The sequence below is a fragment of the Pelodiscus sinensis genome, chromosome 2 (assembly GCF_049634645.1).
Source record: "Pelodiscus sinensis isolate JC-2024 chromosome 2, ASM4963464v1, whole genome shotgun sequence".
Lineage (NCBI taxonomy): Eukaryota > Metazoa > Chordata > Testudines > Trionychidae > Pelodiscus > Pelodiscus sinensis.
This window is the reverse complement of record NC_134712.1, coordinates 57199019-57224689: the sequence shown is the minus strand read 5'-3', so window position 1 is coordinate 57224689 and position 25671 is coordinate 57199019. Positions and strand designations below refer to the sequence as shown.

Genomic DNA, 25671 nt, shown 5'->3' with positions numbered 1-25671 from the left:
AGAATCCTTTGTTAGTGTCCCAATCCCCGTAGAAAAGTACCAGATTCGAGATGGACTCCAGTACCAAAAGCATGGTCATGTCTGTAACCCCCTTTTTCCTCCCTGGGTTACTCAGGAGCAGGTCACACTCACAGGTGTGCCTGGGCGCCTGATGGTTTTAACACAAAAGGAGATCCTGAGTACCCCAGTGGTGATGTTGTTTAGTTGGGGAAACCCTATCCACCTCCTTGCTGCTATCCCTTGCTCATAAAGAACATATAATGGTGGTGCCTCCACCTGGCTGGCTCTGTAACACACTTACTGGTGTGCCTTAGGAACCTCTAGGAATAAACATATTCCCACAATAAACTGGATCTAACTCCAGAACAACAATTACAGATCATAAATAATATACATCTAATAGATTGTATTAGAATGAACAACCTTTACATAACTTAAAAAAACCCAGGATTTAACAAATTAACAGTGAATAACATCAATTAACAAAGTACTCAGAAGTAAAAGGAACTTATCTAGCTGCCATTTGCACTGCCAATATTTATCCCACCCCAGATGCACACCCTTGGACTCAGAGTCCCAGACTCTGGATTGCGTGGGCGCGCTTGAAGAACTGCAACTGTAATGGAGATTCTCTGTAGGTAGTGTGTATGTGGGTCCAAGCTATGCAGCACCTCTGGTTCACTGGGTTGGCCTCTCTGCCTCTCTTTGAACCCAGAGTTAGTCTGAGTCTCTGAGGTCTGTCCCAGGAAGCATTTTCCTAAAGATGCCCAGTTACTCACAGTCTCCTTCTGTGTGCTGGATGCAGAGTAGCTTCTAGCCACAAGTACAGCCAAAGGGCCTCTCCTCTAGGAAAATCAGAAACAGCCTGCTAGATCCCAGTTCCAAAGGCTCACTGTCCCAGTCTGTAACTGCAACATAACAGCTCCTGAACTGGATCAAACTCCTCCACAGCAGCTTGGCTCCCTTTCTGCTCCAAAAACATCTGCTTTCACACATGTGGAGAGACTCAGATCTCCCAAACAAAGGCTGTGTCTAGACTGGCCAGTTTTTCCGGAAAATCAACTGCTTTTCCGGAAAAACGTGCCAGCTGTCTACATTGGCCGCTTGAATTTCCGCAAAAGCTCTGACTTCCTACTATAAGAAATCAGTGCTTCTTGTGGAAATATTATTCTGCTCCCGTTCAGGCAAAAGTCCCTTTTGCGCAAAGCTTTTGCGCAAAAGGGCCAGTGTAGACCGCTCAGATTTGTTTTCTGCAAAAGAACCCCAATCGCGAAAATGGTGATCAGGGCTTTTTTGCAGAAAAGCGCGTCTAGATTGGCACGGACGCTTTTCCGCAAAAAGTGCTTTAGCGGAAAAGCGTCCGTGCCAATCTAGACGCTTTGTTCCAAAAATGCTTTTAACGAAAAACTTTTCCATTAAAAGCATTTCTGGAAAATCATGCCAATCTAGATACAGCCAAAGAGTCTTTCCTTCCTGGTTACCTCCAGAGCCATGGGAATTGTAGTCTCTGGGGCTAGATTGCAGTACACAGGATCTTCCTAGAGACTAAGCAGAGGCACCTTTAGTAAGGGGACAACATGTCTTTCTAGAACCAACCACACTTTGGCCTTATAGGAAAAATAAAACTATTAATGTCTTTTGGTTTGAGTACTGAGCCATTAAGTTCCTAAAGTCTCACTAACAGCCCTCATTAGCACATTTAGAATTAAAAACAGATTTACACTTCATATTTCTAGCTTTACATGCAAGAATGAAACATGCTAAAAAATAGGAATCACAGATTCAGCAGATAGTAACTTGAACAGTTATGTTATATCAGTGATTTTTTTCTGATGGTACACACCGGTACAGTGCACCGGCACCTTCTTTTGGGAGCACTCATGTCACTTTCTCCCAGCACAGCCCCTACTGGCCCTGGGAGCACTTGCAGCATGCCACTTTCCCCTGGCACAGCCTCCAGCCTGAATTTGCTTTTTGCTTAGGTGCATGTGTATGTTGACATGATATAGGAAGAAGGGTGGGAAAGGCATTTTTTAAATTTACTTTCCTCAAAAAATGAGTACTGGCACCTTTTTTTTTTTAAAACAAAAAAACACTGTTATATGATATGCAGTTTGCAATTTGCGTATCTTTTTCCAACTTTTCTTTGTAGTCTAGACACAGAGGCTTAGAAATAAAGGACTGTAGTGAAAGGGTTACGGAAAAGCATTTGGGCCCAGATCGGAAAAAGATCAACTCTGGCATGAGATAAGAACTGTTCAGAGAAAGATTTGCATGTAACAAGTTTCTTAGTGTATTAGAATTAGCTGGTGTCTTTTGTTTATTTTAACTTAGTAATTTACTTTCATCTATCTGTTTTCTCACTTGCAACCACTTTAATCCTACTTTTTATACATAATAAAACACGTTTAATTATCATCAAGTATAGTGTAAATAATTGTTACCTGGGAGGTGTGCAACAATTGTGCATAGCTCTCTTTCATTGATAAAGGGGTGGTGGTGGACATCTTTATGAGCTTTTTCCATGTTAAACTGTTACACAGAGTAAGATGGATTTATCTGAGGTTTTGGTCATTTTGGTGGCTGTGTTCCTGGATGTTGTCAAAGGCCTTATGTCTGAATCCTCCGAGAACTGAGCAACTATGTTGCTTTGCTGGGAGGCGGTAACGCCAGCTCTGTGCTTTGGCTAGGGGAGACCAATGCTTCTGGCCTAGGAGGTCAGGGAGGTAGACAGCCCCAGAGGTTAAGAAGGTGGAAATCGATGTCTTGATCTGCACACTGGGGACAATCCAAAGAGGACTTCTGTGATCCAGCCTGTCACAATGTGGTTCCTTGTTTCTGCCTCTGTTTAAGGGCGGTTCAGTTAAGAGCAAGTCTGTTGTGTTTCTTTGGGAACTGAGATTAGTCCTCCCTTTGAATCTACATGAGGTCTCATTGTTCCATTAGTTAGGGTTGTTTATCTGACAGTAATCTGTTCCGCTCTCAGTCAGTAAGTTACAAATTCAGTCTATTTCTGGACTCTACTGCAGTTCCACAAGGACAGTTAAGCACTGGAATAAATTGCCTAGGGAGGTTGTCGAATCTCTGTCATTGGAGATTTTTTAAAACAAGTTATACCAGAGGGGGGAAAACTATGGCCTATAGACCACATTTGACCCTACAGACCTTCAGTCCAGCCTCTGAACTCCTTTCAGGGAGCAGAAACTCTCCCTGAAGTCAGCCCAACGGTTGGGCAGCACAGCAAGCAGGGGCAGCTAGCCTCTAGCCTCTCTCTTTCTGCACCCCCCACAGTCTCATCTTCCCTAGTGCCTGGGCAGAGTGGCTGCTGCACTGCCAGCCCCAATGCTACAGGCAGCATGGTCAGAGGACAGGGGGAAGGTGGGGGCGAGGGTCCCAGGAGGGTTCGACAAACACCAGTCAAGAATGGTCTAAAAATAATTCTGACATGAGTGCAGGGGACTGGACTAGATGATCTGACAGGGTCCCTTCCAGTCCCACAGTTCGGTTTCTATTGATTTTTGTCTGTCCCCTCAGAAAATTCAAAGTGTAGTGCTTCCAGAAAGAATTTTCCTTCATTTACAAACTCACTTCAGCTATCAGGAAGGCATATAAGTAGGCTTGGAAATTTCCCCTTTCTTTTCTGTAGTGTCTTTCTCTTTTTCTCTAGCTCTCTGTGAAAGCTCTGCTAGCTACTGTCCTGAATGCTAAATGGAAATATTTCTGTAAAGGAATTTTGCTGCACTGCATCTTGAATTTCTCTGCACTCCTCTGTCAAATCTGACCAGTTAATCTGCTGCTCTGGCTTCTCCTGGGAGAAAAGTGTTCAGGCAGTTGTCATGTTGCTGTGCCAGACTGTAATCTTGTCTTCACTGCTCAGACCTATTTGTCTTGGATTCTAAACTTCTCTAGGCACAGATGTCACTCTACGTCACTGTAAAATTTCAGCCAATATAGAGAGTGAAGCAGGAATGGAAATTTTCTGTTGTGTAAAATTGTTGTGAATTCCTCTTTTCTAGTCTGCAAACTCTCTTTGAACTGATTAGCTTGTTAGAAGGAAGCTACGGTTTTCTTCTTCTCTTTTAAACTACTTTTCTGTTTTTAAAGTCAAGTATAATTGCTGTAGAATTCACTGTTCTGAGACGACACATTGCCTCTACTTATTCGTTGGCAGGGTTAATGCCATTATCTCATATTGGAACAGAAGAACTTGCAAAGAACCTTTTCAAAGGTAGCAAAATGTCCATTATTTAGCCACCAGCATGTTATTTTTACATGGAAGGATCACAGATTTGTTCGTTTTTCGTTTGGCTGGGAGGAGCTGACACTACTGTGGAAATAGTGAGTCTGCCTCTCTATTTTAGATTTGTGATCTCTTTGCAGCTGTTGATATGCTTCTGAGGGAACTGTGAAACTCTCATTCATTTTGGAGAAATATAGTATTAATAGAGTAAATAGGGAAATCCCATGAAAATGGCATTGTTAGAGATACTGAGAATTCAAAAACATGAGTAGACCTCAGCCAGCTGGAAGCCTAAACTAGTACTAAAGGTTTGATTCTGCGATTGGGCCTATTCCTTGAGTCCCAAAGGAGTGGAGGAGCACTCTATATCTAACTTCTTGGTTTGGTTAGTGGATGTCTGATGAGAGTAGTATGCTGTCTACATGAGTACTATTTTCCTTACCCACACCTAGAAGTGGGTGTCAGCACCTTCATCATCACTCTTCTTTAGCTGATGGGTTTGAGGAGGGAAGCACAAATCTTCCTCCCCCTGCCACTGGGCACTTGAGCCTAGAATATTGCCACTAGGTGGTGCCACTAGGCACAGACACCAAAACACCTCCTGAAACAGTTACATTAGGAAAGCAGAATTATACCCCTATTTGGTGCTATGTTCCCACTCCATCTCTGCATTTCCAGCAGGGTAGAGTGTAAAATGTTGCAATGTCCATGTAGGACTGTATGTACCTGCTCATCAATTAGCTACAACGGTGATCAGCTGGTGAATGCATTTTTGAGCCATGCTTGTTAACAAAAATGTGTTGTTGTTTTTTTAACTACAGGAGCTGCCATTATTATGTTATCATTTGCCTGTAGGTGTCACTGAATTAACACTCAGCTAGGGGCTTGCACTTCTATCCTGCAAACCTGGTGCTTCTGTAGTTTTGGAACATTAAAGCTAGTAAGTTTTTGGGCTTGTTTATGCTGAAACGCTACAACAGCACAGTTGCTGCACTGCAGTAGTGCGTCAGTATAGACCAGTGTTTCCCAATTTTATTTGGCTGAGGAACCCTTTTCAGCTTTTCAAAATTTCAAGGAACCCCTAGGTTTGTCAAGCAAAAAAAAAAAAAAAAAAAAGGGGGGGGGGCTGGGAGGGGAGGAGAGAGGGACCCACCAATTCATGACCCAAGACCCCCCCCATATCCTTTCTGTGAGGCCTCATCCTCTCTGTTCCCCTCCTCTCCATCACTTGCTATACCCAGCCCTTATACTTGTCTCAACCTAGTGAGTGAGATGTGGGGTGGGAATGAGGGATTTGGGTGTGGGAAGGGGTGAGAAGTACAAGCTCTGGGAGGGAATTTGGATGCAGGAGAAAGGGCTGTTGACTCAGGGAGGGGGCTCTAGGCTGGGAAGTATTGGGCTCAGGTGGAAGGTTGGGGTGCTGAGCAAGCCAGAGCTTGTGGATATGAGGGTGCAGGAGTTTGGGCTGGATATGTGAGGGACTCAGGGCAATAAGGTTGTGAGTATGATGGGCTCAGGACACAGATTTGTGATGTGTGGATGGTGGAGGAACGTTGTGGCAGAAGACTGAGGATGTGGGGATGCAGGAGTGTGGGGATGTAAGAGGCTCAGGACGGGGGTTCCAGTGTATGATAGGCTCAGATTTGGGGTCAGGTGGTGCAGGAGTGTTATGATGTTGCAGTGAAATGGGGGTTTGGTCCCAACTGGGGGCTTGTTGGCCTGGCTTCATTTTTAAATAAAATATTATGTCAAACTCAAAAGGTTTAGCATTGTCTTTATATATGAGAGGGGTGAGGAACCTGTTTTGAGTCAAAGGTCACTGACCCACAGAAAAGTCAGTTGGGGCCACACAAGTGAGATGCAAAAAAACAAAAAAAAGCTCCTCCAAAAAACCCCAAGCCTCACTAATGTGGTCCCAAATGTGCTGGTGGGGGTAGGGGACAGAGTGCTAGTGGGTGCTGGGGAGAGGGTGCTGCTGGGTGGAAGGATGCTGGCTCAGGTGGCAGGGTGCTGGGGCAAGGTGCTGGGACAGGCAGGTAGCAGGGTGCTGGGGTCAGGGACATGGTCCTGCTGGGCAATAGGGTGACTGGCAGGGTGCTAAGACAAGGAACAGGGTGCTGCTGGGTGCTAGCGTGGATGGCAGGGGGCTGGAGTCAGGGCCAGGGCCAGGGTGGATGGCAGGGCTGCCAAGGAGCAGGATAGGGATGGGGTGCAGGATCTGGGAGGGAGCTGGGGGGCGGAAGGGGACAAGGTCTGGGTAGGGTGCAGACCAGATAGGTAGGGTGCAGAAGCAGGCTGGATGTAGGGTGTCTGGCTACGAGGGAGGGTGTGAGGAGGGGACTTGGGTAGGAGTTGGACCTCCCTGATCTGGCACCCTCTAGACCTGACTGGTCCCAGATGAGGAATTTTTGGACCAGGGGAGGTCATTTCAGGGCTCCTGGTCCCCTCCTCCTTCCCCACTAGGCTTCTTTGCACCTCTATCCCCTGCAACCGAACTAAGCTGCCCACCTCTGCTGGTTCCCTGCACTTCCCCCCAAACCATTCCTCACAATCCAAGGGAGTGCAGCACCAGTTCCCTGCAGCACCTCACAGCCCAGCTGAGCTGCCCGTCTGTTCTGTATGCCCTCCCCCATCCACCTTAGCCCAGCTGAGCCCTGCACTGGTTCCCTGCATGCCTCCCCCACAGCACAGCTGATCCCCGTTTCCCTGCACCTCCTCCAAGCCCCACAAAACTGCTGAGCCAAGAGCCGATTCCCTGTCTCTCCCTCCCCTTGAGTCTAGCCCCGGTTCCCGGCACCTCTCTCCTCCTGCAGCCAAACTAAGCTCTGAGCTCCACACACACACCCCACCCCGGACCTCCCCACTCTGCAACCCAGCTGAGCTCAATTTCCCTGCACCTTCCCCCAAACCATGTAGACATGCTGAGCCAGTGCTGATTCCCTGCCCCTGCCTTCCTTCCTCCCCTTGGCTGTGTCTACACTGGCACGATCTTGCGCCAAAGCGGCCGCTCTTGCGCAAAAATTTGCTGCCTGTCTACACTGGCCATGTGTTCTTGCGCAAGTACACTAACGTTCTCATGTATGAAATCAGGGCTTCTTGCGCAAGAACTACGATGCTCCCACTCAGGAATAAGCCCTTTTGAGCAACTATTCTTGCGCAAGAGGCCAGTGTAGACAGGCAACATGAATTTCTTGCGCAAGAAAGCCCTATGGCTGAAATGCCCATAGGCACTTTCTTGGACAAGAGAGTGTCCACACTGCCATAGATGCTCTTGTGCAAAAGCCCAGCTCGCACATGGAAGAGTGGATGTGTTCTTGCACAAGAACACTTGCACAAAATGTTCTTGCACAAGAAACAACCAGTGTAGACATAGCCTAAGAGTTTCCTCACGTGAGCAAAATGAATTTTGTGTTGTGCACCAGTATTGAGTTCATGTGGATTGTTTGGATGTGCCACCCAAGTTATTAATAAATATTTTTAAAACTCTACCTTTTCCCTCTGCTGCCATGTCAGCTCCCCTGGTGCCTGCTGCCCCCCGACTGCTCACCCTCCTCTGCTGTCCTGACTCCTGCTCTTCTCACTGTCCTCTGCCCTCCTGCAACCTGCTCCCCTCCACCAGCCATTCTCTCCTCCCTGTGCCCACTTCTTCAGTAGCCCCACTCTGATCATGTGAGCTACCCCTCCTCATCCCCTTTTCTAACACCTCCCTCTACAAACCTGCCCTGCGTCTCTTCTCTGATGATGGTCCCTCCACTGGGCAGGTGTCTTCCCAGAATCCCCTGGCACCTGCACCTTCTCTTACCCCTGCACCCTCCTGGTGCCTCCCCCTTCCCTCACTTCCCCTGCCCCCTTTGCTCCATTTTTCCCTGATGCCCACCCCTCACCACCCTCTGCTCCCATTCCCCTCATGCCCCTCTGCCCTCTCACATGACTTGCTCCAACCCAGCCTTCCTCATGCCCACCCCTTCTTTCAAGCCTTCTCCCAGCACCTCCCCTCACCCCTCTAGCCCCCAATGCTCTTACCCTCTCCCCTCCCAGCATCACCCTGTCCCCCTCCCACTGACACCTCCTCTCCCCTCCTGCCCTTTTCCTCACTGTCTGAGCTTGGCCCCCTGTCAATTGTCTCTCTTCCACCCCTGTCCCTTTGGTGCAGTGGTCCCCAACCACTGGAGGTTGCCGGGCACCAGGGGGTGTGGCCGTTGGCCCGCCGGGCGCCAGAAGGTGGGGACACTTGCGCGCCCAGGGGTGGGGCGGGCCCCCCCATCGCCGTGTGCCCGGGGGCGCCTCCCCCAAGTGCCGCGAGCCCAGGGTCGGTGCCCCCCCCAAGTGCTGCGTGCCCGGGGCCGGCGCCCCCCCCAAGCGCTGTGAGTCCGGGGCCGGTGCTCCCCCCCCCAGTGCCGCGAGCCCGGGGCCGGCGCCTCCCCCCCAAGTGCCATGTGCCCGGGGCCGGTGCCCCCCCCCCCCAGAGCGCGGGCGGCCAATTTGCGGCGCTCCCGGGGCCGGCGCTCATCTTCAGGGAAGGTCACGCACAGCAGGGACAGGTCCGGGGGAGAGACACTCTGGGGCCGGGCTGGGAGGACGCGCGCGTGTGCGCGGGGTCAGGACCAGCTCCATGCTGGCTAGCCGGCTCTCTCTCTCTTTTTCAGAGGGGGCGGGGGAGCGCCGGCTCCTTGCGGAACCCCAGGGTTCCGCGGAGCACCAATTGGAAAACACTGGTATAGACACTACCCATGCCAATGGTAGGTCTTCTCCCATAGGCATAGATAATAACCTCCCCTTGTGGCAGTAGCTAGGTTGACAGAAGAATTCTTCCATTGACCTAGTACTGTGTGGATTGGAGGTTAGGCTAAGTTAACTTAGCTTAGTCACTCAGGGATATGGTGTTTTCACACTTGTGAACAAGATAGCTGGGTCAATTTAACTTATTGATATAGATCAGGTCTACCTCCAGTTGATAAGTGCCTGTCAGGGGGCTGCAGACAGGGGAGTTTAAGAGGGAGAGCAAGAGATCCCGGCACTGAATAGGCTACCAGGTGAGAGTACTAGCTTTTGGTGTGAGTGAGTTTGCTCGAGTTTTTGAATTTTGATTCTGATTTTAGGTGACTTCAGTTTCAGTTACTGTGGCAGTTGGGACTGAGTGCCTGATCTTTGTTCCCTTGATTGCCTTTGATCAGTCTTCCTCTGTGTGACTCACCAAGGGGTAGGCCTGACCAAGGAAAGCAGGCTTTAAAAGCCAGAGGCAGAGTGAACAGGGGACAAAGTGGCCAGGGGGCTGCAGACGGGAGTTTAAGAGGGAGTTTGACAGAGGGAGGCCTAATATGGTTAGGAAGACCCTCAACACCTGTGCCAGCACTGCTTCTGTCTCCTCCACCTGCGCCTGTAGCCATACAGAATGCCTGAGCATGGATGCCTCTACCCAGATCCTGGTGTGGTTTTGCAGGGACTGTGGCTTGCAATTCCCACTCACTGATATTCAGTCTGGGGGGACCATCCAATTTGAAAGGTGCCTGCTGGTGGAATTTCTCAGGCAGCAGATGGGAGAGCTACAGGAGGAAGTAGTTAGGTTGAGGAGCATCAGAATCCAAGAGCAAGTCATGGACAGTGTTCATGTGGAGAGAGCTGAGGTACCTGTCCCAGTACACAGGACTGCTGACACACCACTGGTGGAGGAGGCGATGGCTCATGGTGGACACTGGCAGTTGGTTACTTCTGGCAGCAGGCAGTGCTCCACGCCTTCTCTGAAGCCTCCCACCGTGGTACTAGGAAAAACTGTTATGCTCTTCTTGATACAGGAGAGAAGGAATCACCCCCTACAATAGAGGAAGAGAAGCCTCATACCCCCAAGGCTGGGAGGTCTGCTGCCACCACTGCAAATAGGAAACACAAGGTAGTGGTGGTTGGAGTCTCTCTTCTGAGGGGGATGGAGGCGCCCATCTGTTGCCCTGATATGTCATCTCGGGAGGTATGCTGCCTGCCGGGGGCCTGTATCCGAGACATTACAGAGGCACCGTTGAGGATTATCCGGCCCTCTGACTACTACCCCATGCTACTCATCCAGTAGGCACTAATGATACTGCGAGGTGTAACACTGAGTGGATCAAGAGTGACTACAGAGCTCTGGGAGTACTGGTGAAGGAGTTTGGAACACAGGTGGTATTCTCTTCGATCCTTCTTGTCAAAGGTTGGGGCCCAGGCAGAGACAGGTGCGTCCTGGAAGTGAATGCCTGGCTATGAAGATGGTGTCGCCAGGAGGGCTTTGACTTCCTTGACCACGGGATGCTATTCCAGGAGGGACTGCTAAGCAGGGATGGTGTTCACCTTTTGACGACAGGGAAGACCGTATTTGTATACAGACTGGATAACCTAGTGAGGAGGGCTTTAAACTAGGTTTGACAGAGTCAGGTGACCAAAGCCCACGGGTAACTAACGAACATGGAGACTTGAAAGATGGGTCAGAAATGGGAGGTAGTGTGGGCTATAATAGCAGAGAGAAAGGAGGGACAAGGCAGAACTGGGAGGCAAGATCAGTATCTTAGATGCCTATATACAATGCAAGAAGTATGGATAATAAGCAGGAAGAACTGGAAGTGCTAATAAATAAGTACAATTATGACATTGTTGGCATCACAGAAACTTGGTGGGCTAATACACATGATTGGAATGTTTGTATGGAAGGGTACAGCTTGCTCAGGAAGGATAGAAAGGGAAAAAAGGGAGGAGGTGTTGCCTTATATATTAAAAATGAACACACTTGGAGTGAGGTGGAGATGGACATAGGAGACAGAAGTGTTGAGAGTCTCTGGGCTAGGTTAAAAGGGGTTAAAAACAAGGGTGATGTCATGCTAGGAGTCTACTACAGGCCACCTACCCAGGTGGAAGAAGTGGATGAGGCTTTTTATAAACAACTAATAATATCATCCAAAGCCCAAGATTTGGTGGTGATGGGGGACTCAACTATCCAGATATATGTTGGGAAAACAACACAGCGGGGCACAGACTATCCAATAAGTTCTTAGACTATCCATTGGAGACAACTTGTTATTTCAGAAGGTTGAAAAAGCTACCGGGGGGGAAGCTGTTCTAGATTTGATCATAACAAATAGGGAGGAACTGGTTGAGAATTTAAAAGTGGAAGGCAGCTTGGGTGAAAGTGATCATGAAATCATAGAGTTTGTGATTCTAAGGTATAGTAGAAGGGAGAACAGCAAATTAGAGACAATGGATTTCAGGAAGACAGATTTTGGTAAGCTCAGAGAGCTGGTAAGTAAGGTCGCATGGGAGACAAGACTGAGAGGAAAAACAACTGAAGAGAGTTGGCAGTTTTTCAAGGGGACATTATTAAGGGCCCAAAAGCAAGCTATTCCGCTGTGTAGGAAAGATAGAAAATATGGTAAAAGATCACCTTGGCTTAACCAGGAGGTCTTGCATGATCTAAAAATAAAAAAGGAGTCATTTGTCCTACTTTCCAATTTTTATATAACAAAGGATGAATATAGGCAACAATACAGGAATGCTGGGGCAAGATTAGGAAGGCAAAGGCACAAAATGAGCTCAAATTAGCTCAGACAAAGGGAAACAAGAAGACATTCTATAAATATATTAGAAGCAAGAAGAAGACCAAGGACAGGGTAGGCCCATTGCTCAGTGAAGCCGGAGATACAACAGGAAACTTGGAAAAGGCAGAGATGCTTAATGACTTCTTTGTTTTGGTCTTCACCGAGAAGTCTGATAAAGGAATGCCTAATTTAGTGAATGCTAGTGGGAAGGAGGTAGGTTTAGAAGATAAAATAAGAAAAAGAACAAGTTAAAAAACACTTAGAAAAGTTAGATGTCTGCAAGTCACTCGGGCCTGATGAAATGCATCCTAGAATACGCAAGGAACTGATAGAGGAGGTATCTGAGCCTTCAGCTATCATCTTTGGAAAATCATGGAAGACAGGAGAGATTCCAGAAGACTGGAAAAGGGCAAATATAGTGCCCATCTATAAAAAGGGAAATAAGAACAACCCAGGAAACTACAGACCAGTCAGTTTAACTTCTGTGCCAGGAAAGATAATGAAGTAAGGAATTAAGGAAATCATCTGCAAACACTTGGAAGATAATAACGGGATGATAGGCAAAAGCCAGCATGGATTTGTAAAGAAGAAATCATGTCAAACCAATCTGATAGCTTTCTTTGATAGGATAACGAGCCTTGTGGATAAGGGAGAAGCAGTGGACGTGGTATACCTAGACTTTAGTAAGGCATTTGATATGATCTTGCATGATATTCTTATCAATAAACTAGGCAAATAGAACTTAGATGAGGCTACTATAAGGTGGGTGCATAACTGGCTGGATAACCGTTCTCAGAGAGTAGTTATTAACGGTTCACAATCCTGCTGGAAAAGTATAACAAGTGGGGCTCTGCAGGGGTGTGTTTTGGGACCGGTTCTGTTCAGTATCTTCATCAACTATGTAAATATCGGCATAGAAAGTACACTTATTAAGTTTGCAGATGATACCAAGCTGGGAGGATTTGCAACTGCTTTGGAGGACAGGGTCATAATTCAAAATGATCTGAACAAATTGGAGAAATGGTCTAAGGTAAACAGGATGAAGTTTAATAAGGACAAATGCAAAGTGCTCCACTTAGGAAGGAACAATCAGTTTCATAAATACAGAATGGGAAGGGACAGTCTAGAAATTAGTACGGCAGAAAAGGGTCTAGGGGTTATAGTAGACCACAAGCTAAATATGAGTCAACAGTGTGATACTGTTGCAAAAAATGCAAACGTGATTCTAGGATGCATTAACAGGTGTGTTGTGAGGAAGACACGAGAAGTCATTCTTCTGCTCTACTCTGCGCTGGTTAGGCCTCAGTTGGAGTATTGTGTCCAGTTCTGGGCACGACATTTCAAGAAAGATGTGGAGAAATTGGAGAAGGTCCAGAGAAGAGCAACAAGAATGATTAAAGGTCTAGAGAACATGACCTATGAAAGAAGACTGAAAGAATTGGGTTTGTTTAGTTTAGAAAAGAGAAGATTGAGAGGGGACATGATAGCGGTTTTCAGGTATCTAAAAGCGTGTCACAAGGAGGAGGGAGAAAAATTGTTCTTCCTGGCCTCTGAGGATAGAACAAGAAACAATGGTCTTAAACTGCAGCAAGGGAGGTTTAGGTTGGACATTAGGAAAAAGTGGTTAAACATTGGAATAAATTGCATAGGGAGGTTGTGGAATCTCCATCTCTGGAGATATTTAAGAATAGTTTAGATAAATGTCTATCAGGGATGGTCTAGACAGTACTGGGTCTTGCCATCAGGACAGGGGTCTGGACTCGATGACCTCTCGAGGTCCTTTCCAGTCCTAGTGTTCTATAATTCCATGATTCAAGCCAGGCAGTGATCAGTGCTCTAATTTAATTGTAAATATTTTAAGGTTGTGCACTGGCATAAGTATTTAAGTGGCCATACAATTTTAGGATGAAAGGGGATTGCCTCAGTTTGTGTGTCAGATAGCGAACATGCCATCAACCAGTGCATGTCTTTTTTTGTATTAGGAAGCTCTAGAAAAATATTTTTAATTAAAATTTAGGTTTCTAGAAAACATCCGTGGAAAGTTCCTAACTCTGCAGAATTGGCAGCTTCCGCTGCACACTTATCCCAGATAATTTTGTGACCAGAAAAGACAAAACTTAAGAATTATTTCTTTTTCAGGGCGTGTTTCTAGAAAATAAATGACTATTTTTCAGACTTGATCTTGATTTTCTTCTTTCTTTCTGACAGGATTTCAGCCAGGATAACATGAGCCATCTTCTTCATTTAGCCGAGTGGAGGGATGTATTGATAGTTCCCTGCTTAGGAATTACTTTTTCTTTGTTAAACTTCTCTTTAATTTGAAGATTACTTATGACATGTGTACTATTCAGCTACATGTATAGTGCCAAATAAATACAGTGTATTCATGCTTTCTTTCTATCTTAAAGATAATCTGTCGTGCCAAAGTTTGTCTCTCCACCCAACTGGTAATCCCCTCCCCGGTGGAACTTCATGCCTAGAATGTCAATGGTAGAGAACATCCCATCCCACTTTCACATTATAGATTAGTGATGGGGAGTGGGTGGGTGGGAAGATAAATGCAGAAGATGCTTCTGCTTGAGAAAGATGAGATTGAGGCACTGAGTTCTGCATGTAGACCTGAACATAGTTAGGCTTGAGCTCAGTGTGACCTCTCTGTTCCCCTTGGCTGAGGACATACTATTGAGATTGCTCTCTGTCCTGTGCCCAAGAGTCTATATCTGAGTCTGTCTGTGTAGACTAGTTGTTTTTGTGTGAAATGGATGGACAAGCAGTCTCTGAGAGAGCCTGATATTGGTGCTTAAAGGATAAGGATAAGACTTGGTTGATTGCAACCAGCACTTTGAATTCAGTCTAGAAATAAATACATACACAATGATGTTTGCAAAGCACTGTTATATTCACACCAGCTTTATCACTCTATAGGTAGGCAGCTATATGCTATAGTAGTTGTAATTTTTGCAATATATTTATTTTCAGTCCCGGGGGAATAAACTACCATAGTTTAGCAAAGACATGATGAAAGCTGGATTGGTTTGTATCTAAGGGTGCGTCTAGTCTACATTCCTCTTTCAAAAGAGGAATGTAAATTGAGGGAAATCAAAAATACAAATGAAGCGCTGATTTACAAATCTTGTGCTTCATTTGCATAATCTCTTCTGATCACTGTTTTGGAAGAGATTTTTTTTAAAGCAGTCTACACAGGGTTCTTTTGAACCCCCCCCTTTTCGAAATAATCTTGTAAACCTAATTTTTTCGATTTCCCTCATTTGCATTCCTCTTTCGAAAGAGGAATGTAGACTAGGCGCACCCTAAGAGGAAGGAGTGCAGCCTCTCTGCAACTGAAGATACTAGAAGGAATTCCTCTCTACGTTATTTTTTACTTACTTGCTTCTACTACTTCAGTTGTCTCCACCATGTTCATCCTAAATCTCTAATCTCTAAATGTCAGGAATTTGGAATGCCTATACCAGATGATTTACTTACTTCACAAAGTATAAATGTGTTACCTTCTTCCACCCAATTCACAGTCTTCCCAACCATTTAACAATCAGATAAAATAAAAAGTGTCTACCTACTATCTACCAACCTTAGCCCAACTTCTTTGAGAACAGTGATGAGAATGCCATAAGAATAGATAAATGATAAATTGATGTCTGTTTTATTCTACATGGAGTTCTTCTAGGTTTCTGTCTGTGGACTTCCCAATAGTACTTGTGCCCAGTCCCCTCTTTAAATCATACCTATAAGCATCCTTTTCTGTTTAAGGTTGATGGTAATCTGTTTAGCATTTTATTATATCTGGTAAGAAGAATGCTATATGAAAATAAATTGTATTTTAGAAAAAGTTAATAATGAGTTTTACACACTTAGTGTTTCAATAATTAAAATAAAACTTGTAACAAGAAGTAAAACAAATTACAAAAAAGATAGGATTCTGAAAAAGGGTAGCTAAGTGCTCTTCCTGAAAATGATAAGGTCAACAAAGAAATTGTATATGTGTTTCACAATGGAAAGTACCTTCTAAACCATACAAAATTATGGAGGTAATTTCCATTGAAATTGGTTCATGACCTCAGTAGCAGAAAATTCACAGGGTCATATAATGTTTACTTTATGCTTGCAGGTAACAATGTTTTGTATAAAGATAATAAACTTTTTATTGCTTCATCTTTCTTGGGTTGTGGTGAATATGATCATGGTTGGTATTCAAAGTTCAGTTGCTAGGCAGTTGTACTTTCTTATTTGTGTACTTTAGTGTATACTCGTTCTGGTAAAATCATTAGGGATCAGGATCATTACCATAAATAATTCCAAGATGAGCAGGATTCAAATGTGTGTGGACTACATGCTATTTTTAGGTTTGCTAAGTGTCCAGTTTTTAACCAGAACACCCAGTTGAAAAGGGATCCCAGTCGCCAGTCAGCACTGCTGACAGGGCTGTTAAAAGTCTGGTTGGTTGTAAAGTTGAGCTCTCTGCATAGCTACTGGAAGTGGCTGGCATGTCCCTGAGGCCTCTGAGCAGAAGGTTGATCAAGGAAGCTCCAAGTTGACCTTGCTCCAAATACCAGCTTCACAGCCCTTATTGGCTGGGAGCTGCAGGGGCCATGCCTATGGGGGTGGGCAGTTCTCAGAACCACCTGGCCATCCCTGCATTTAGGAGCTGGACATGACAACTGCTTCTAGGAGCTGGGTGGAGCCAGGGCAGGCAGGGAAATTGACTGCCTTAGCTTCATTCTGCCAGCAACTGGGAGCCACCTGAGTAAGTACTGTCCAACTGGAGTCCAAGCCCCCTCCTGCACCCTGACCCCCTGCTCCAGCCTTAAGCCCTCTCCTGGAGCCCACAACCTGCACTCCAACTCTATCTCACACCCAAACTCCCTGCTGGGGCTTTACCCTGCACCTCCTCCCACATCCCAACTCCCCTGCCCCAACCCTGGGCCCACTTCCACACTCCAGCACCCACACCCCCAGCTGGAGCCTGCACCCCTTCCCCAGCTCAGTAACAGCGAGTGAGGATGATGGAGAGTGAGCAATGGAGGGAGGGAGAGTGGAGTGAGTAGAGGGCAGGGCTTCAGTGAAAGGCCTTAGGGCAGGGGTGGGACAGTGGTGTTGAGTTTTGTGAGATTAGAAAGTTGGTAACCTAGCTATTTTGGAAAGAGTTGAACTGCCAGCTGACAACGGTGTCCATGATTTTACTGAGAAATTCCTTCAATCTTAGCTCCGCCATCTGAAACAAATAGTACTAGATTTCAGTACTGTCAGATGCTATTGCTTGCATTTAATTCAGCTTGGGTTTTGTGAAGAAATTTAATTTGTTTCCTGAAGATAAGGGGAAAGTACTTTCATATTTGACAATTTGTTTATAACATTCAGATGTGTTTGTTTGGACTCAGATCACAAGATTATACTTTTTTGATTCCAAGAGTTAAAACTCAGAGCGTTCTCAAAGAATGCGATCAAGTTTTAACAAATTTTATGTAATTTTAGTTTGTTTAATTGTCTATAGGCTTACTGTATGAAGTCAACTCTCTCCACAATCGTCCCTCGATAAATGCTTTTATTGTGCACCCACACCTCACCCTGATCCCAATGAGTTTCTACAGGGTGTCTCGTCCCAAAATCCATTCCGGTCTTCTCTCACACTGGCTAGTCGTGCCTTGGGCACTGGGGGCGTGGAGTAGGGGGACTCGGGCCCGCCCACTCTCCCGAATCCCGGGCCCTAAAGCAGGGAGACCGTTCCCTGCTCAGCGGGTGGGGTAGTAACCCCTAAACTCACCCGCTCTCGGGTCCACAGCCCCACCCTGGGCCACTTCCTATCCCGCCACCTTCATTCCCCTCTCCCCGGCTACATCAGGGCCCGAGTTACCTGTTTTGAACTGGACAGTCCAGTATTTTTTTTCTGTTTGGGAAATAAATTGAGAAAATATAAATGTCCAGTATTTTCTAAATAAGATGTAATGTAGATTGTGATGTAATATCAAGTGTGTCCAGTATTTTTGTTGAAACCATCTGGCAACCTTAAGTGCAGAGTGTTGTGATTTATAGAGATTTGAATGAGTATAAGATTGATAGGTTGAATTTTATGGAATCAGTAGCATTGTGCAATTTCAGTGCCAAGATTGAGTTCCATTTTGTGCTTTTAGCTATGATTCAGACTTTTGGATATCTATAAAAATAGAAACTTCTCACCATTTTCCACTCTCCTCAGGCATGCAACACCTAGTTATTGAGCACAACATTAATTATTTTATTTATAAGTAAACGAATAATTAGTTAAAATTAGTGCAGTCAGTCTTATTAGTGACTCCAAATTGTGGAAACATTAATGCTTCTTGCAAAAATGTTATTTTGTGCTTATATGCTGACCACACCTGTCTTTATGCAGTGGTGTATAGAAGTATGCCCTAAAATGGAAATATGGAAATATGACCTCAGATGGGCAGACAATGTCACTGCATCTGAGCTCTGACCAGGAATTCCCCTTTGCAAATCTTATCAAATGGCCCACAAAAATAGGCTCCCTGGAGGTTTTATGTGGTAGAAAACTTTTATCACATGCTCCTCTCTGTCTGCCATATACTCCAGCATATGCATAACTGCAAATGGCAGCCAGAATTTAGCCCTGAATTCTGTGTATGAGTAATAAGTCTGTTTTATAAAACTTTTGTAATATTTTTTTAAAAAAAGAATCAAACACACTTCAGTTTCTTATTAACATCTAACTACATTAAACATGAAGTTAACCCAAATTCGGAACTAAGTTTGCATGAAAAGGGAATTTAGCATACACTGAAGCAGAATTTAGTCAGTGTGTGTATCTGTGTGTGTGAAGGAAGTTTAGCACTGGAGTGAAAAATATTGCAGATGTGCTAATTAACTGCAGTTATACTCTGAAAGGTTAACCTATAAAAATGACAACTAGGGATTCCATTTTATTTGTCTGGCAGTGATATTTCCATATCAAGTTTGCTCAGTTTAGAAGAAAGAGTTGTTTTATTTTGCTTGCTTCCATCCCTAAAAACTGTGGATTTGATTCTGCTTCATTAACTCTAATGGGAATTTTCCATTGATGTAGTGGGAGCAGGATCAAGCCCTAAGCCCTATTTCTGAAAGTAAAGCAGTGTTTCTTTTGGTACACATGTTATCCATAATAATAATAAAGATTTTAGTACTTGATCTCTTAAAAACTCTGTGTTATGGGAGCTAGAAAAAGATCAAGTTCATTTGTGCATATCTGCATAAACTATGCAGTGCTGAACAGGAGGAAAGGTAGTAAAAAGATCAGTATTGGTCACTAACATAAGCAGAGATGATTTTGAATACACGCGGGGAACAGATCTTTTGAATATGAAGGTTCCATGTTTATAGTAAGTTTTATTTCTATAATTGCACTTTAACATGAAAGTACAGTATTGTTACTTCGAGACATACTATTTATCTTTGGGTTTTCCCTTTTTTTTCCCCAGCTTGATTTGCCAGTAATGTGAATAAATGAACTGAATAAGATAGATTTACCAGTAATAATGTAGCATATTATAAATCCAGGAAATTAGTGGTTTCTTATGATGGACATGGCAAACTTTTTTTGGATACTTTTAATTATACTGTTTGACTTCTGAATGATTCACTGTTAGTATTATGATCAATGTAATTGCTGTTCTCGCTGTAAAAATTTCTTAGCAGAATGAGGAGATATGTGATCATAGGCAATGTTTTATATGTGTGAACAAATTTATTGGTCCAAAATAACTTTTTTTTACCAGAAAATCCCCACAAAACACATACAATTTTGGTTAATAATTTCCATATAATAACACATTTTAGTAACTTTTTCTCCATGTATTATAGTTTTTGCAGTGCTGATCAGCCTCTTGATTGACTACCATTTTGAAAGAAGACCAAATCCTGAAGCCTTGACTAGGATAGAACCCATGTTGTTTATTTAAGTGTGACAGTATACATAGAGCTTTACATGACACTGGTAGGCTCCAGTGCTCATGAAGCTTGCATTCTATCTAGAGAGATTATCAAAATTCACATGCCGATTCTCAGGCAATTGGAGAGCTTTTTTAAAATTTCTTTAATAAGATTTAAATGTTTTAGTATGACTCTGAACAACATTTTGTATACAGCACAGAACATAAATGTTCTTTCTGATCAATGGATGAAGTTTGTCTCTGAAAGTATAGGGTCAGCAGAACTCCTATACCTTCCTTAAATTCTACATAAGTCCTCTCATGATTAAGTAGGGCATAAGTTATGTGCACACCTTCTTGTAGCCCTCTGCATATGGATAAATTTCACCTCCCCCCCAAAAAAAATTGTTTCATGTATTGCTGCTTCTGTGAGCCAACCTGACATATGGCCCCTGATTTAGTAATTCACAAAAGCATGTACTTATCTTTAAACATGTGACTAACCATCCTTCAGCAAATCATTTGACCATGTTTAACTTTAGAATGTGAATGCTCCTTATGAAGTGAGATTTGATGAAGGTTGCAGAAATCAAGACAAGATATAAGGAAACAGATAAGAGTTTTTTCCCATCTGTATAGAGGAGGAAGGAATAGATATCTTATTTGGCCAGGAGGAGATTGTTCTATCTAAACCAAGCTTAGAATGGTTTCAGCACACTAGAGGTATGTGGCCACACTGAAGAGATTCAAGATGTACAAGTGGAATTTAATACAATGGTTGCAGACTTTGTATTTAGTTGGTTTGGAGATAGAAGGAAGAAGGGTGAGGAGATGGTAACTGTAGAAAGAGGTGAATTTTTGAGGATGGGTGAGACAAAAACATGCTTATATTTTTAGAAGGGAAGAACTGACACAGGGTGAGAGCCAGAGAAGTCAGTGGATAGGAGGGGATGAAATGGTGTGCTCAAGTGGAGGAGTTGAAAGTTGCAGGTGAGAAACTTCAATGTCATTGACAGGAATAATGTGATAGAATGGCTGCTGGACAAAGGAGAGGCATAGAAAATGAGGGAGGGGAATTCTGACACATCTGTTTTACAGATAGGGAGGGCCAGGAGTGAAAGAGAAGTTGCCAATGGTTCAAATAAATTACAGGGGTCACTCTTCTTACATGATTTATTAATAATCTAATGGTTTTAGATTTCTAAAATGTATTTAACCTTTTCTGAAAGTTCTGTGAAATCTCAATTTAAGAGGAATTTATGAGCATGCAGTTGAAGATGAATACTTTTGGATGTTGGAATTGCCTCTTCACTATATGGGTGACCGACAAAGTATATTTGCCTTGCAAATCACTCATGTATTATAGCAACAAAGGGATTAAAATCAGTGGGTGCTCAGGTATAAATCTAATTAATAGAATTAACACTGATAAAGAGGTAGAAAGAAATCACTAATGGGTAGGGAATGTGCTTGTTTGTTTTTTAATAGGAGTATAGAAATCGGCATTAAGCATGTAAATGGCCCGGCAATATTCAAATTTAAGTATTGTTGATATATTGGAAACCTAACTCCTATTTCTTCATTCGGTAATAAAAATGTTCTTATTTACATAGCTCTTTTCAGTGGAGAGAGAAAAACACTTAGGAATTAAAATATATAAGGCACAGCAGAGTAAAAAAGGGATACTGTAAATGCTATCCTTCTCCCCAACAGGGTTATTTATTGCATTCTCTATGGAATTTGCGCCACACTAGAATTTAGATGAGTTCATATACAGTATACAATGCACAGTGACTTGGAGCTAAACGGATATGAAAGACTTGACATTTTGAGCACTTGTGGTGCCAATTTTTTAATGACTAAAGGATATGCCATATCCATGTGAACACCCAATGCCTTAAGACTTTGAACATCTTAAAAGAAATATCTTTAAAATGTACCTTTTTGATAATGAAGTTAATTTGTAGAAAGTTAATTATACTTGCTGCTTCAAACACAATTAAATAAATTGGGGAATGAGCCTCATTGTGGGTGGTTTTTTGTTGTTTCCATTTTTTTTCAGACGGAATAAAAGACAAAACCACAGTGCACAAGCTTGTGCACAGATCATCTTGTTTAAATCAATTTTCCTTCCAGATGGTTCAGCTATTAATACATGAGAGGTTTGTGCATAATGTAGTGGCTTCTTGTGGTGAATTTTATGCTTGTTTATAGTAGCTTAAAGCTAGCTTTGATTTAGAAATTAGGGGCTCAATTCAACTCATCTTGTAACAAATAGGAAAATTCCAAAGGGAACTGGATTGAGCCTCAAGTTTTGGAAGTGATTTATCTATGTTACAGTCTAACTGCTTTTACTAATCGGAGTGATGAATGGTAATTGTACTACAGAAGATTTTTAATTTTTTTGTCTTGGTTAATAGTGTAATATGTACTTAAACTGGTTTTTTCCCCATTTAGTCTGTTTTACATTATTTTAAATTAACAAATACACTCGCTACTTTTAAAAGGGAGTATTCTGGTGAATTTTTGAATAGTACTCTTAGGAAATATTATTTTAATATCTCAAATGTAAGACAAACTAATTAAAATGTAAGTTACTTTTTCTAAAGCTATTGTGTTCCTTCTACACTAATCTATATAAATTAAACTATATTAATGCAGTGTACTATTTCCTCACGTGTATTGCTGTCATCTTTCATGCAGGCATTCCTTCAGAGAATGATCCAATGTGCTGCCTCCAAAGTGGATAAAAATGTCACAGAGGAAACCGTTAAGGTTAGTTTTTAATTGCACACATTTTTTTCTGTTCTGTGTCCTGGTTTTATATTTATGTATGTGTTATTCTTTTACAGATGTTGTTTTCAAATATTGAAGATGTTCTTGCAGTTCACAAAGATTTCCTGACTCTAGTGGAGGAATGTTTGCATCCTGAACCTAATGCATACCATGAAGTGGGAATCTGCTTTCTTCGCTTTGTATGCTATTCTTTAATACAACTTCATAATTAACTTTTCTTGTTCCTGATTGTCTTCGTGAATTCATGCCATGGTGATCTGTGTGTACATTGAGCAAGGAGGCCAAAATTACTTGATTGCATAATTAGGTCCCTTTAAGGTCATTTGGAGTTTGCATTCATTGCCAAAAAAAAAAAAAAGAGAGTGAGTGAGAGAGAACCTTACCATGTCCTCTCACCCATTCTCTTCACTGTAGAATAAACAAGCTTTGTTATTTTCAGCACATTAGCGTTCAGCATTCTCTGTAGCTTTGAACTTTTTGAATTTTCAGACTACGTGTTCTGAATTGATTTTATTTTTCATTCAAACATAGAGAACGTCTCTTTAAAATAGTAAAAATGTTCCCATTGATGACATAACTAGCCTTTTTTTTTTCCAGCCAGGCAAGGGAGCAAGTCATAAATGCTAGGATTTTCACTTTGAAATTATCTTAAGGACCTTGAAGTCAGTTGGACATAAGATCGTACTTATCTGTAAGCACATACATCAGTGCTTTGCTGAATAAAGTCCTCAATGAATACTTTTGAAAATTTGGCTGTAGGCCTTTTATTTATGTTCACTAACAAAAATAAAAGCCTGAACATTGAAATGCCATGTTGAGATCCAAAACATGTCAAACGTAGTCATGAAGCAGAATAAAAGGAGAGGGAAAAAGTTTGTAAGATGCAATGTATTTAAAAGCATTTTTAATATTTAAATTCTCAGGTCCATATGAATATATTTGCTCATTTTTATTATTATTATTTTATCTGCCTTGAAATAGAAAATGCATAACGGTGCTTCAGTAAATTACAGCAGATATGTTTCTGAATCTTCTGCAGCTACTATACTCTAGAGGAGTACTGTTTTCCTGTCTCAGTTCAGTTGCATCAGCGTTACAGAGCTGTGCTAAATCAGTCAGGACTGAGCTTAACTTTTTGCACACAATTTATCTAATTGATATCGTTGCTTGATTCAACCTTTGTTTGCTAAAGTTTACATTTGCACATTATGGGATGAAAGATAGAAGTCAGTAGAATGGAAAAGCTTACAAAAAAGCCTTCAACAAACCTTTTATTTCTTAAAAAATGTGAATTGCACCTATAATTGCTTGTATATGCAATAGATAGTGAAGTCTGCAAATGGGTAGGTGTGGCTTCACTTTGTTGTTTCCTGTTTGATTTTATCATAATCCAGCCTCTGGATTCTCTCCATTGATTTGTCAGTGATGTTCACAGACTATTCATCTTTACAATTGTAATAAAGAGCAGAATCTAAAAGTTTTAGAAATGTTGGATTTCAAATAATAATTAGATATAAAAATAGGAAAGAAGGTGTTTTCCTTCCAAAATGCAGATCACATTAGTTTTTTGTCATTTAAAATCATATATGTAGGTATTTTTTAAGGCCAAATGACTAATATAAGAACAAAGTATTTCTTTGTCTCTACAGAAGGACAGATTTTGTATCTATGATGAATATTGCAGTAACCATGAGAAGGCACAGAAACTTCTGCTTGAACTGAACAAAATAAGAACAGTACGGACTTTTCTTTTGGTAAATAAACTTTGACTCTACTTGAATATCTTTGTTCTACTTGACTATCTTTTCATTGAATTAGGGAGTTGACAGCAGTGTCTTACTAGGTCATATGACATCTGATTTTAAACATCCTACCAAGGTCACTCTGGGCAGTTCTAGTTCAGATGCATTTTAGGTGTGATGTTTTCAGAGGAAGGGTCTGCCTGTGTTAAACAGTCAGTGCCACCTCCTGACCAATTTACAGAATAACACTAGACAATGTACCCTATACTCCTTGTAATGATACTTCATAATGACGCCAGCCATGCATAGTTGGAGGACGGGAGAGAAAATGGGATAAATGGTGTGGGGGGAAGGGTAAGGAAGGAAATCAGAAAACTGACCTGGAAGAAAAATTAAAGACTGACCTGCAGTTAGAGCCAGGTTTGATCATGAAAAATTTATACTTGGTACTGTGAGAGCTGCAGTGCCAAAGGAAAAATGTTTTGCTACGGATTATATATAAGCAGCAGCATACTGAATTGGCTTAAACTGAGTTAAAGGAAATAGCTATTCAATAAGTCTTTTTTTAAATTTTTACAACACAAATTAAGCAGATGTTTTAAAATGTGAAGTATGAAAGTCCTCTTGAATCTATCTTAACAAGATCAGTTTCCTTGGAAACTTGGCATTAGTAGCAGTTGACATTGATTAAAAAAGGAATTTAGTATGAACTGTTTCCTTGATTTCCCCAATTCACACTATATGTCACCCTAACAAGGTAATATTTTTGGATGTAGATAATATATTAAAACTTAAAATTTTTGGCAAAGGAACATTAGATATGTCAAATACGGGAATTATGAAAAAATCTCTATTGAAAATGGTTTGTTAAAGAATCTATGAACAAAACATTAGAGTAGTGATAAAATATTGAAGAGTCCTGTGGCATCTTAAAGACTAAGATTTATTTTGGCATATACTTTCGTGAGTAAAACCACTTCATCAGATGAATGGAGACTCAGTGATGAAATGGTTTTTACCTACAAAAGCATATGCCCAAATAAATCTATTAGCCTTTAAGGTGCCATTGCACTCCTCATTGTTGTTAAAGATACAGATTAACATGGCTACCCCTCTGAGACATGATAAAATAAATATCTAACATTTGAATTACTGTGATTTTAATTTTTTAACATGTCACATATTTTCCAAGTGGTTTCCTAGACACTATTTGATGAAGTACATCTCAATGTGTTTTGATTGGGCAAAACAACATTCTGTCAACTCTGTCCTTTGAATTTGTTGGTCCTGATTCACTTTTTTTTGACAGCCCTTTAATGTAAACTTAATAGGTTAAGTAGGAATTCACTATATATGGTGGTGACAAGCAAAATACCTGGGAATGAATCATGAAAAGTTTATTTTGTGAGGTAGGATGT

At 42.4% G+C, this 25671-nt stretch overlaps 1 protein-coding gene across 4 annotated transcripts in view; it reads left to right on the top strand.

Moving 5' to 3' along the window:
- Positions 1-25671, top strand: part of PREX2 (phosphatidylinositol-3,4,5-trisphosphate dependent Rac exchange factor 2) — a 266937-nt gene that overhangs the window by 49226 nt on the left and 192040 nt on the right. For all 4 annotated transcript variants that reach the window (XR_012901404.1, XM_075920573.1, XM_006131490.4 and 1 more), the window contains exons 2-4: positions 22419-22490; positions 22568-22690; positions 24161-24265. Coding sequence is in view for 3 of the 4 variants with exons in the window: in XM_075920573.1 (XP_075776688.1) it covers positions 22419-22490; positions 22568-22690; positions 24161-24265 (300 nt within the window). In the remaining variant the exon portion in view is untranslated. The remainder of the gene's footprint in view (positions 1-22418; positions 22491-22567; positions 22691-24160; positions 24266-25671) is intronic.